The sequence below is a fragment of the Monodelphis domestica genome, chromosome 5 (genome assembly GCF_027887165.1).
Source record: "Monodelphis domestica isolate mMonDom1 chromosome 5, mMonDom1.pri, whole genome shotgun sequence".
Taxonomy (NCBI): domain Eukaryota; kingdom Metazoa; phylum Chordata; class Mammalia; order Didelphimorphia; family Didelphidae; genus Monodelphis; species Monodelphis domestica.
Genome location: NC_077231.1, coordinates 200,761,464 through 200,774,590, shown reverse-complemented (window position 1 = coordinate 200,774,590; position 13,127 = coordinate 200,761,464). Strand labels below are relative to the sequence as shown.

The 13,127-nt window shown below is 41.2% G+C and overlaps 1 protein-coding gene across 3 annotated transcripts in view; it reads right to left on the bottom strand.

Moving 5' to 3' along the window:
* The window catches only part of GARIN1A (golgi associated RAB2 interactor 1A), a 46,965-nt gene that overhangs the window by 10,444 nt on the left and 23,394 nt on the right, over positions 1-13,127 (bottom strand). For 2 of the 3 annotated variants that reach the window (XM_007504267.3, XM_016426147.2), the window contains one exon: positions 10,201-10,593. The exons of the other annotated variant lie outside the window; for it this stretch is intronic. In XM_007504267.3, the coding sequence (XP_007504329.1) occupies positions 10,325-10,593 (269 nt within the window). In that variant the 3' untranslated portion in view covers positions 10,201-10,324. Of the gene's footprint in view, positions 1-10,200; positions 10,594-13,127 lie in introns of those variants that run through there. 3 annotated transcript variants of the gene reach the window in all.

Sequence of the window (13,127 nt, the reverse complement as noted above, 5' to 3'; positions counted from 1 at the left end):
AAACATGTCCAAAACAGAATCATTATCTTTCCCCCTAAACTCCACTCTCCATCTACTTTCCCTATTACTGTACAGGGCAATTCCATCCTCCCAGTCCCTGAGGCTTAAAATCTAGGAGTTATCCTGGACTCCTTGAGTCCAGGGGACTTGAGGGGAGAGATTACCTTCCCCTCCCATATCCAAAAGGTCTGTGGATTTTACTTTTGCAATACCCCTCGAACCCCAACTCATTTCTGAAACTGCCACAAGTCTGGTGAAGACCTCTTCACTTCATGTCTGAACTATTGCAGTAATCTGCGGGTGAGTCTGCCTGCCTTAAGCCTCTCCTTACTCCAATCCATCCTCTGTATTTTCCTAATTATGTCTTCCTGATGTGGGCTGAAATGTCCCATGAACCCTGTCAAGTAGCAGGACACAATCCAAAGAATATGGAAACAATGACTAGTTGATTAGAATGGGGCTACCTTTCAGATAAGGCATATGAATTGCTTAGTTCACAATTCCAAGAAAACTCCTCACATCAATCTTTAAACATAACCTAAGTCCTTAGTTGGGAGTCTTTGGACAGCAAGCACCAGTGGGTCTGTTCCCCAGTCACACAGGACTAGGTTCAAACAATGCTTAATTCACACATTCATTGCCTCCTTTAGAAGCTGCTCAGAATCAGGCAAAAGTGACCTAAAGTTACCCCAGAGTATTTAATATATCAGTAGCATTCCATTTATATTGCAGTTTGCTTCCACCCCGCCCCCCTGCCACCACCATACACAGGGGGCAAATAGAGTGAACCATAGGTAAAGCCAAGCAGACCAAAGTGGATCATGGGTAAAGTGACTTCAGTTCCCTGGAGACAGAGCTACCCAACAACCACCCAAATGAACAGCCCCTTCCTTAGTAACTAAGCAAGATAAAAAGCATTCCTAGGCCCTCTTACCTTTTACTCTTACTCTCTCACGCTCTACTTTTACTTACCACCATCTCCTTAGCTTAACTTAATTGCTTATTTCCTATATACACTACTCTGTTACCATATTCTCTTAGAATAAAGCTTGTTTCCTCAAAATGGAGTCAGTTTGAGCCATCAATCCCACAATTCTTTGAACGAGATCCAATTAACCTTAACCCCATCATCTCTGACACCCAATGTGGGACAATTTCTTCAGCTATCATTGGCCCAACTTCCTCTATCCATAAGTAAACTTGCTCCAGCCCCCTTCCTTTCCCACCACCCTCCTTGCTTTGGGGCTTTTCTGTTTCATCTCTGAATACTCCAGTTTAGCTAAGACACTGACTTGGACCTCCATGACTGGGAAGTTCCAATAGGTGGGGGGGGTGCTCCACTGGACCTCCGAGTTTAAGGTCACAGAGAGACTCTCTCTGCTGCCAGACTTCTTCTACACCCATTTTAAGGCCAGGCATTATTCTTCTGCTGTGCCTGAGTTTTTTTCCTTTTGGGCCTTGGCAAGGAGCCACTCCCCCCATCTCCTTGTCCTTTACTATGGTTCAGCCTTCTTCAATCCCACAAGATGCCTCCCTGGGCTATCTGCTTTCTAACTGGAAAAAGTTGCATCTACAAGATCGAACAAAGAAATGCCTAATATTTTACTGCAATAATGGATGGCTGCAGTGCAATGATCTGGGACAATCCTGAAAGACTTAGGACAGGGAATGCTCTCCACCCCCAGAGGAAGAACTGTTGGAGTTGTCTCTGGTTTTATTTGGGGGTTTTGGTTTTGTATGAGAGTGCTCTTACAACAACGACCAATATGGAAGTGTGTTTCATAGGACAATAATTTTTTTTATTTAAAAAAATTTTAAAGCACAACTACAACATCCCCTAGAATTTGGAGAAGTATGGCCAGTAAATGGGACTCTAATTTATAATACTGTCCAGAAATTGGATTTGTTTTGCAAGAGAGACAGGAAATAGCCTGAATTCCTTTATATTCTAGTCTTCATAACACTAGAGCAGGACTCAAAACATAGAGAACAATACAGGATGCGCTTTGCCAGGATGGATTTCTTCACAAACAAATCCCTTCCTGCCTTCAATCTCCTAGACGGCCTCCTCCTAACAGCCCCTACCCCCACCCCAGCAAAATCCTCCCTGTGCACCACTACCCTGTCTTCCACCTTGTGGGCACTTTCCAGACCACTGCCTTCCGCCACTCCCCTCTCTGCTTCCTATTCCCCAGTCCCACAGGCTTTGCAATTCCTGAAGTGGTGCTCAATATGCAGTCTTGGCTAAAGACCCCCAAACCCTTGACCCATCTGAGAGGTGGCAGTTGGAGAGGGGATGATGCTTGTAAACCTCCCCTTCTCCATGTTAGACATCTCCCAAGTCAAGAAGAAACTTGAAAGGTTTTCTGAGAATCTTGCCAAGTTCATAGAGGGGTTTAAGTCTGTTTAAGGACTGCAGTTTGACTTGGCCTGGGCAGATTTATACCTCATTATTTCCTCCTGCTGCACCAGAGATGCAAAGCAGATGATCTGGGAGCCAGCCCAGAAGCTGGGGGATGACATAGCTCAAACGAATGCAGAAGAGAGATTCCCCATGGGTGTTGTTGGAGTTCCAGTGGCTGACCTCCGGTAGGACTATCAATCAGACGGAGTCAGGGAGAAAAGGGACACATGATAAGAGGCCTGATTGAAGGCATGCAACAGGGATTGAGGAAGCAGGTTGAATATGAGGAACTTAAGGAAGTTACCCAGAGCAGGGAAGAAAATCCAGCCTTGTTTCAGAGCCGGCTTGTAGAAGCCATGAAAAAGTACACAAACATTGAACCTGAAAGCCCATAAGACTTGACTATCCTTAATATGAATTTTATTGGACAGCCTGTCTCAGATATCCCCATTAAACTGAAATATTAGATATGGGGGCTCAGCTCCTCCCATCCCAACTGCTTGACGTGGCCTTTCAAGTTTTTAACAAGGATCAGGCAGAGGCAGAGGCAGAGGAGAAGGACCATATGTCTGGAACTCATAGCAAAAAACAGGCTCAGATGATCTCAGCGGCCATCAATACCAGCCAAAAGTGGTTGTGCCTGGGACACTGGTTTGTGCTTCAACTGTGGTAAGGAGGGCCACTGGTCCAGAGACTGTGCACCAAAGCAGAAGCTGCTTGGGCCCACCCCAAGTGTGGACAGGATGGACACTGGAAATGGGACTGCCCAGGAGATGGAGCCATGAACAAATTTCCCTCCCTTCAGTCTCTTCATGACTTGGAGGGATAGGGCTCAGGGTTTAGTTTGTATCCCTACTTCTCCATCACCATGGCTAAACTCAGGGTGTTGATAGATGTGGCAGGTAAATGTATCATCTTTCTCATAGATACAGGAACCATTTACTCTGTCCTACCTCAGTTCTCCGGTCCCACCAAACCCTCCAGGCAACCCATCGTTGGGATGAAAGAGCACCAGAAGAACTATTTAGAAATTCATCCATTCCCCTGCTAATTTGAGGATCTTCTATTCCAGCACAGTTTTTTTGGTGCTCCCCTCCTGTTTGGTACCTCTGCTAGGAAGGAATGTTATGCTAAAAATGGGGACCCATTTTCAGCCCTGTTGGAGTTTCCAACTGTGCTGGCACCACACTCTTAGATGAGTCTTTAAGCAGGCTCCCACCACCACCATATTCCCACCTCTGTATGGGAAGAGGTTTATCCTCAAGTCTGGCATACAGGGGGGTCCCTGAAAGGGCAATCCATGCAGATCTTGCGATTATCTGTCTGAAAGATCCTAGCAAGTTCTCCCCTAGGAAGCAATACCATATCAGCCCAGAGACCAGGGCAAGACTGCAACCTCTGATAGACAAGTTTCTTCAGCATGGGCTTTTGGCATTTCCCCCCCCCTACCCCCCCCCCCCCATACACTCTCTCTCCCTGTAACACACCCATTCTCCCTGGGAAAATCCAAGTGGGGAATATGGGATGGTGCAGGATTGAAGGGCTGTCAATGAGGCTGTAATCCCCATCCATTCTGTTGTCCCTAACCCATGCTGGACACTAGCCCAGATCCCTGGGGATACATTGGTTTTCAGCCTTAGACCTTAAGGACATCTTTTTTGTGTTCCCACACAAGGACTCTCAGTTTATTTTTGCTTTGAGTCAGCCTCCTCCTAGAACAATACAGTGGGCCAATCCTCCCCCAGAGATTTAGGGACAGCCTTCATCTTTTTGGTAATGCCCTTAGCAAGGATCTAAGGTTTAAAAGACTGATCTATAGCAAAAATGAATAATATGGAAATAGGTATTGTGATAACATTTCTACAACACAGTAGAATTGCTTGTCAGCTCCAGGAGGGGGAAAGGAAGAGGGGACAGAAAGAAAACGAATCATGTAAACATGGAAAAATATTTAAGAATAAAAATTAATTTAAAAAAGGATCTAAGGGATTTATACCTCCACAACAGTGTGATCATCCAATATGTAGATGACAACCTTATATACAACCCTGACTTAAGTCCTCACATATAGACACTGTCAGGACCCCAAATTTTCTGGGAGAAAGGAGATACAAAGTCTCAGAAAAAAAGGTCCAGATTTCTCAACAGAAGGCCCAATACCTAGGGCATGAACTAACCCTTCCCCCCAACTCTCAGTCTCTGACATATGAAAGAAAGAAAGGCTATTCTTTCCATGCTTGCCCCAGGGATGAAGAAATAAATTAGAACCTTCCAAGTATGGCAGGCTTCTACAGCATCTGGATCCCTTACTCTGCCATAATTGCTGATCCCCATCCTCTGCACTGGGGACCCAATCAGCAGATTGTCTTCAATACTTAAAAGCCAAGCTCACATGCATCCCAGCATTAACTTTACTCCACCTTGAGAAACCTTAGCTCTATTTGTTGATGAGAGAAGTGGATATGCTTTGGGGGTCCTTACTCAGACCATGGAACCTAACCTTGGCCCTATAGCCAATTTTTGGAAGCAGTTAGACACAACTCATGGGTGGCCAGCTTGTTTGTGAGCAGTTATAGCCACTGCCATGAAGGTGGAGGAGGCTGCCAAATTGACTCCTGGGCTTCAGACCTCACATTGAGTCCAGGGTATCCTTGAAACAAAAGGCCACTGATAGCTGGCCATAAGCAGACTGACAAAGTACCAAACCTTGCTCCTAGACATACCTGACCTAACCTTGAAAGTGTGCCACACATTTGCCTACTATCAGATTAACTTTTTTTTTTTAAACCCTTACCTTCTGTCTTAGAATCAATACTGTGTAGTGGTTCCAAGGCAGGAGAGGCAAGGGCTAGGCAATGGGGATCAAGTGACTTGCCCAGGGTCACTAGATTTGAACTGAAGACTTCCTGTCTCTGAACCTGGCTCTCCATCTACTGAGTCACCCAGCTCCACCCAATTGTTTCCTTTTCTAGGTTAAGTATGCAGTATACTTAGTTCCTTCTTCTCTTATTTGCATCCATACACACTGTTGGGATACCACAATGGACCCAAAATGCCATCTTCCAGCTCTCCAGGACTGCACCCCAGGGAGAAAATCTTACTAACTGTTGGGTAACCCAATATCCCCTTGGGATTCCTGTAGGTCCTTCCTCTCTTCCGGCACCTGGTGGTATTCCCCCATACCTCCTTTGCTTTTACTGTTGCTTCTTTTGCTATTTGGCCCTTGCCTAGCTGATTGTTTTTTTTAAATTTGTTGCTTGTTGACTTTTCCAGTTTCAGTTCCAGATGGTGGCTACTGAGCAATGAGTATACCTCCAACCTATTGCTGTTACCTTCCATTCCCACAAACCTTGTAATGGCCCCCACCCCACCAACTAATACAGGACTCCATGCCCATGCTTGAACCTACACCCTTATTCAGCAGGAACTAATTCTAGAAGACTGACCTTCATTCTTATCCTGGTCCTGGACCCTGTGTTATTTGGAGTGGGGAATGACGTGGGCTGAAATGCCCCACAAATCCTGCTAAGTAGCTGGACACAATCAAAAGAACATGAAACAATAACTACTTTATTCAAATGGGGCTACCTTTCAGATAAGACGGAGGAGTTGCTTAGATTCACAATTATGAGAAAACTCTTCATATTCAATCTTTAGACATAACCTAGGTCCTTGGTTGGTGAAGCACCAGTGGGTCAGTTCCCCAGTCACACAGAACTAGGTTCAAACAATGCTCAGTTCCCATATTCATTGTCCTCCTTTGAAGTCTGCTCAGAGTCAAGCAAAAGTGACCTAAAGTTGCCCCAGAGTATTCAATATATTATTAGAATCCCATTTACCTTGCAATTTGTTCCCCCCCCCCCAGTTTCAGTGGGCAAACAGAGTGAACCATGGGTAAAGTCATACAGACCAAAATGGACCATGGTAAAGTGACATCAGTTCCCTGGAGACACAGAGCAACAACTGCCCAAATAAATCACCTCTTTAGTAACTAATCAAAATTAAAATCAAGGTCCTGAGAACCCCTAGACATACTTACCTCTTATTCTTGCTCTCACTCTCTATCTTTACTTACCACACCTCCTTTTAGTTATTTACTTACTTTACTAACTACTTTGTTACTATATCCTCTTATAATAGCTTGTTTCCTCAAAAAGCAAGCAGTTTGAACCATCAATCAAATTTTAAAATGACCCAATTAACCTTTATTTTAAAATGTCTTTTTAAATGTCTTTTATCTTTTTATTATCATGTAAAATGCATTTTCATACTGTTCATTTTTGTAAGTGAATAATCATATAAAACCAATCCCTCACCCCTCAAAAAAAACTCAAATAAACAAGTAAAAATTTTATGCTTTTATCTACATTCCAACTTTAACATTTCTTTCTCTGGAGGTGGTTAGCATTCCCTGTCATAAATCCCTCAAACTTGTCCTTGATCATTATTGTATTGCTGAGAGTAGCTAAGCCTATCACTGTTGGTCATTCCACGGTATTGTCATTACTGTGTACAATATTCTCCTGGTTCTGCTTATTTCAGTCTGCATCAGTTCATGTAGGTTTTTCCAATTTTTTTCTGAAATCATCCTGTTCATCATTTCTTATAGCACAATAGTATTTCTTCACCATCATATACCACAATTTGTTCAGGCATTACCCAGCTGGTGCATATCCCCTCAATTTCCAATTCTTTCCCACCACAAAAAGAGCAGCTATGAATATTTTTGTTTAAGTAACTCTTTCCCCCTACCCTTTTTAAAAATCTCCTTGGATTACAGACCTAGTAGTGGTATTACTGGATCAAAGGGTATATTGTTTTGTAACCCTTCAGGTATAGTTCCAGGATCAGTTCACAACTCCATCAACAATGCATTAATGTCCCAATTTTGTCACAACCCTTCCAACATTTATAATTTTTCTTTACTATTATATTGACCAATCTGATAGGTATGAAATGGTATCTCAGAGATCTTTTAATTTGCATTTCTCTAATCAATAGGGACTTAGAACATTTTTTCATAGGATCATTGATAGCTTTGACTTCATCTGGAAACTGCTTGTTCCTATCCTTTGACCATTTGTCAACTGGGGAATGACCTATAGTGTTATAAATTTGTCTTTGTTCTTTATATATTTGAGAAATAAGACTTTTACACCTGAGAAATTAGTTATACAAATTATTTCCCAGTTTGTTGTTTCCCTTTTAATCTTGGTTACATTGGTTTTGTTTGTACAAAACCTTTTTAATAGTCAAGATTATTCATTTTACATTTTGTAATGATTTCTAGTCTCTTGTATGAAGATCCAATTAACTTTAACTACATCAATCTCCTACTTGGTGAACTTGAGTGACTTTCAATCAGCTTCTGGATCACAAACAAAATTCTCTGTTTATCTAAAGCCCCTCTTAACCTGGCTCTCTTTCTACTTTTCCAGTCTTCTTACACCTTCATCCCTACCATATATTCCAGTCCAGTGACACTGCCCTCCTGGCCTTTTTACCATCAAGATACTCTATATCTATCTGCTTTGGGCATTTTCTGTGGCTGTCCCCCATGCCTGAAATGCTCTTCTGCCTCAACTCTGCCTATGGAATTCCCTAGCCTCCTTTAAGTCATCACTAAAATTCTATCTTTTATAAGAAGCCTTTCTTAACCTCTCTTAATTCTAGGGCCTTTTCTCTGTTAATTATTTCTTATTTATTCAAAAATAGTTTGGTTGTATGTATTGGCCTGTTGTTTCCTCCATTAGCTTGTAAGATTCTTGTAGGTATAGATTTTCAATTTTAAATCCTTTCCTTCTGTGTTAGCATAGAAACTAGTTATTAATTCTAAGGTAGAAGAATGGTAAGATCAAGGCAGTGGGGGTTAAGTGACTTGTCCAGGGTCACATAGGCCACTTACCCTCAACTGCCTACTGTAAGAGAGGAAACTTGGACTTAATCTGGACCAACTTGGTCCAAGTCCAAATAAGTCCAAGACCAGCAGATTCATCATGCTGGAAGACCATCTTGATCAGGGGAAGGGCAGGAAAGAGAGAGAATTCCGGAGAAGGAATAAAGAAACTGAGAAGATCCAAACAATTGAACTCACTTCTCTTTGGAAAGTAAACCTCTGAGCCTGGAGCATCCTCCTGTGAAGCCTGACCCCCAGTATCCAGTGAAAGGCAAACCAGAATGAATAGGACTTTGCCAGAAAGCTATTCATCACAAGATTTCCTCTAAATTCCTGTAAATAATCCTTGAACTTGATATAGTTAGGACAGCTAGGAGTCAGGACAACTCTCACAATTGACCCCAGGGGGTCAGGCAGGCAAACCCTGACCCTGCAGGACTTGGGGAGTAGGACTTCCTATTTCCTACCTTCCTATCACCTTATCCCACAACTCACTTGCCCTACCTTTCATGTGTTCCTTTAGAATAAATAACTGTTTACTAGATTAAGGGCCTGCTTCATAGTATCCAAGAAAGAAGACTAGGAGTTTGGGGGGAGGAAAGTTACACTCTCTCCTTTGAGAGGGGGAAGCTATCATCTTATATTTTGTTTCAACCAAGTCTCTAAGGGAACAGTAACCTGTGAATCTGAAAACAACCAGAGTGGGGTTTACCAGGGAAGAGAGGGAAACCAATCTATTCCCTCCCTTCATCCCTTGGGCTCCATTCCATCTCTACCACACTCTGGTCTTGAAATGAGTGGTGGGAGACTCCATTTCTCTCCCTCCGTTACACTACCTAATAGCCCTTACCTCTATTCTTTCTGCCTTGAAACCAATAATTTTAAGAAAGAAGGTAAGGGAGGTTATTTAGTTATTTAGTTAGTTTCAGAAAGCCTACCATGTTTAGTCAAAGCATATGAACAAACTTCTCAAAAGAATTCTATACTATGAACAGCTAAATGAAAGAATGCTCCAAAGCACAAATAATCAGCTGGAAAATCTAAGAATGGAGAGATTAATCACTTGAAAATGGTCGCTAAGAAAGAAGTTCTGCTGCCTGTTAAAATGAAATGGAAGGACAAAAGGATCATTCTTCTTGATACGGAAAGGATGGTTGGATTAGACCTATTTCCAAAGAGCTGGGAATGTATTCTTTAGCTCCTCAGGGACAGACACCTGTGCTGAGACCTCCTTTGAAGAGCTTGTTTGACTAGAGGCTGGATTGATTCCCCATGCCCACCACAGTCATGGAAGCCAATGAAGAAATAAACATTTCCCTAGTCTAATGATTTTTTTTCTAATTTAGTGCTTTATTCATGGCAAGAACAATGTTTTCATACTGATTCCATCCTATTACATCTCCCCAAGATGATTTTAATAACCTAACTTTTGACTTAAATTTTGTGTAAGGGACTTGCATCTAAGAACTCAACTAGTCTTTGCCTCTCAAGTCTTCTGGGAGATGCAGTCCTTGAGAGAAAGTCCTAAATCCCCAAACAGTTTTAAGCCAATCCCAGTTCTAAACTATTGAGCTCCTCTTTGAAGATCTTGACTCCATGATATTTTACTCTTTCCAGACCCAATTCCTCCCAGTCTCCCTAAATCAATGATTTATTCGAGGAGTTTTGTAGCTATAAACCCTGGAGTATTCCCATTATACTCATCAGTGCAACTAATCTTTATTTTTCCAGGTCTTCTCTTTCCCTTATTTGCTTAGTGTTTTTAAAAAAAAATGTAAGATATAGTTTTATGTATAATTCTCATTTTTTATTCTTTGTATATTGAACTATGTTTGTTGGTGTTGATTAAATTTACAATTTTTTAAAAGACAGAAAAAAGAAAGACTTAGAACAACAAATGTGTAGTTTGTTGATTTTAATTCCATTTCCATCTCAGTTTTTATAGGTGTACCTTGGGATTACCAGAGTATTCATTCTTACTTTTCTTTTCTCGGTACTCCTTTTGGGATGCTCTAAAATTCATTTCACATAGCTGTTGAACGTATTTTTGCTAGCCACCTGCCCTTTGTGACTAACTGATTCCAGGTGTCTGCATTTGCATTCTTTATTTTAGTATAGCCTTTAGAGACAATTAATTCTTTCAGCAATCCTGTGCGCAGTAGATTCTTCTTCAGGAGAGCATGGCTATCAGTGGGATGGATTGACCGGGGCCGTGGCTTAGAGTACTGAAACTTAGAAGATTTTGGCCGGACTGGCACTGCTTCTGCAGGGCACCAGACACTGAACTTAGCACCTAGTTAGCAAGAATAATCAGTTAAAATGGGAAAGCTGGCAGATGATTTTCTCCTTCCATGAGGAATGCCACCCCAGATTAGTTCCTTGCTCTTTTGATCTGCCATGCCCTACTTGTCCTTTGCCTGTGGCCTTCTTAGCAATGATCTTGCAGCACAACAAATTCCTGCCCATAGGGACTGGATGCACCCAAATTTGTCTCTACACACACAGGTCAGTTTGGTTCTTTACACACACATATCCCACCTCCACACTGTATTTGTCTTTAAAAGTTGATTTAAATTATCTCCTACGGAAATGATCATATGACTCTCCACTTCTGATAGAGATGGGAAACTACAGGAGTAAAATGTTTTCAGATTTCATTACTATCTCTTGGTTTGCCTCAAATGCTTTCCTTCATACCCAGAGGGATTAAAAAATGGCCTTTGTGTTAAAAACAAAAGACATTTTAAATTAAAAAAATTTTAAATTTATTTCCTTTTAAGGAAAGAAAACCATCAATTTAAGGTCACCTTTCCTGCTGCTCACTCTGTGTTCCAAAAAAAGGGGGTTAGGGGCTTAGCTGCAAGGTTAGCAAGGAAGAATCAATTTAACTAACAAGCATGTTTGGTGAGTACAATGTACAGTATCACTCCAAGGGACTAATATTTCACTACTGATTAGAAGTCTTTTTTTTAATTATTATTATTTGGGAGAGAGACAGCATGGCTAGAGGGCTGGCTAGATAGAATAGTCAGGAAGACTTGTTCAACTCCTACTTCTGACCCATGCTATCTGTGTGACTGAAGATGTCAATTAACATCTAGGTACTTCCAAGTAATACTCTAAGAATGGGAACATTTGTGTCTATTGATTTCTGTAAAGTTCATCATTTTAAACAAAACAAAATAAAAAATCAACAGCCACACACAAGTGGCTAATCTACATTGGTTTAAGGGAGTTTCCTCTCACAAAGAGTTGGCCACACCAATTATTCTAGGGCTCCACCCTCTCTGCAAAGCAATTTTGAGAGCACTCCTCTTGGTGGCATCACCACATGAAAGTGAATCATGTTTCATCCAATATGAACCATGTGGTAGAAAGTTAGGGGACTACCATCATGAAATGTTGAATATGCTGTTAGACATAGTCATTGTTGGTTAGCTTTCTTGGTTTTTCTTTGTTAAAAGTGAGGGTTCAGGGACAGTTAGGTAGCACAGTGGATAGACTGCTAGACCTGGAATTGGGAGGACCTAGATTCAAATCTGATCTCAGATGCTTCCTAGCTATGTGACCCTGGACAAATAGCCTAACCCCAATTGCCTCATTCTTTTGCCTTGGAATCAATATTTAGTATTGATTCCAAAACAGAAGGTAAGAGTTAAAAAAAAAAGTGGGGGAACCTTGGGGGGCATATCAGGAAATAATATCAAACTTTTAAAATACATAAATGTGTAAAGTACTAAAATATATAAAATATTTAAAAATCTTTTTAAGATAAGCTGGGTTAGTAGGTAGAATTAATATCTTGAGAGAGAGAATATGTATGAATGTTCATTGGGTTCAGTGTGCTACCCATCATGTTAACTCTGCCAATGAGCTGAGAACTAGAAATTAATCTCTCCCCCCCCCCCCAAGCTCCCACTGTTTTTTCAAATCAGGAACCAAAATATAGTGGAAGGTTCAATAGAGGACAGATTCCTGTATAAAAAGTCAAATTAATATGGAGCTCCAGAAGGGAGGAGTCTTCTCAAACCAGATTTAAAATGAGTGATAATGACCCAAAATGACCACAAAGCCAGAGCAACTTAGATGCTTATTTGAGACAAGAGTCAAAAACAAAGACAAAACTCCCAAGACATAGATAGAACCAGCCTCAGCAAAGGCCTAATATGAATATGTTTCAAGCAGACCAACCCAGAGATAAAATGAGATCCACCCAAGGGCTGGCCTTCCAGAGGAAGCACTTCAGAAGGATTTTGATTGGTTCTAAGGTGAGTAGAAGAAGCCCTGAAAGCAGAGTGAAGGGATCTGGAGGATCACATAAGAATCCTTACAGCTAAGGGTTCTTTACACAGAATTGAGATAAGGAATAGAAAGAGAGAAAGGGCACTTGCTTTAGGCTGTGCCAGCCAAGCTAATCTGTACTTTTCTGTATGTCAATCAACAAGTATTTATTTATATTAGACACTTATGGTAATAAGTTCCAGAGATTCAAAGAAAGGCAAAAAACATGGTGTCCTTACCACAGGGAACTCATATTCTAATGGAATTAGGATTAGGGTAGTTCTGCTGAAAAAAAAGTACAGACATTATACTTTTCAGTATGATCTGAATTATTATCATTTTCTGTCACTTTCTTAAGGTTAGACATTCAACAAAATACATCAACATCACTGCCTGAAGTCTAGATGTTCAACAAAAGAATAGATCAAGACTGATTTGTAGTGTTTGTCAGTTTCTGAGAGGCATAAATTCTCAGGAAAATTTAACAGTTAGTCCTCTGGTTCCAGCATACCGCAAGGTTAGATTTAGAATAAGATTCCCATATAT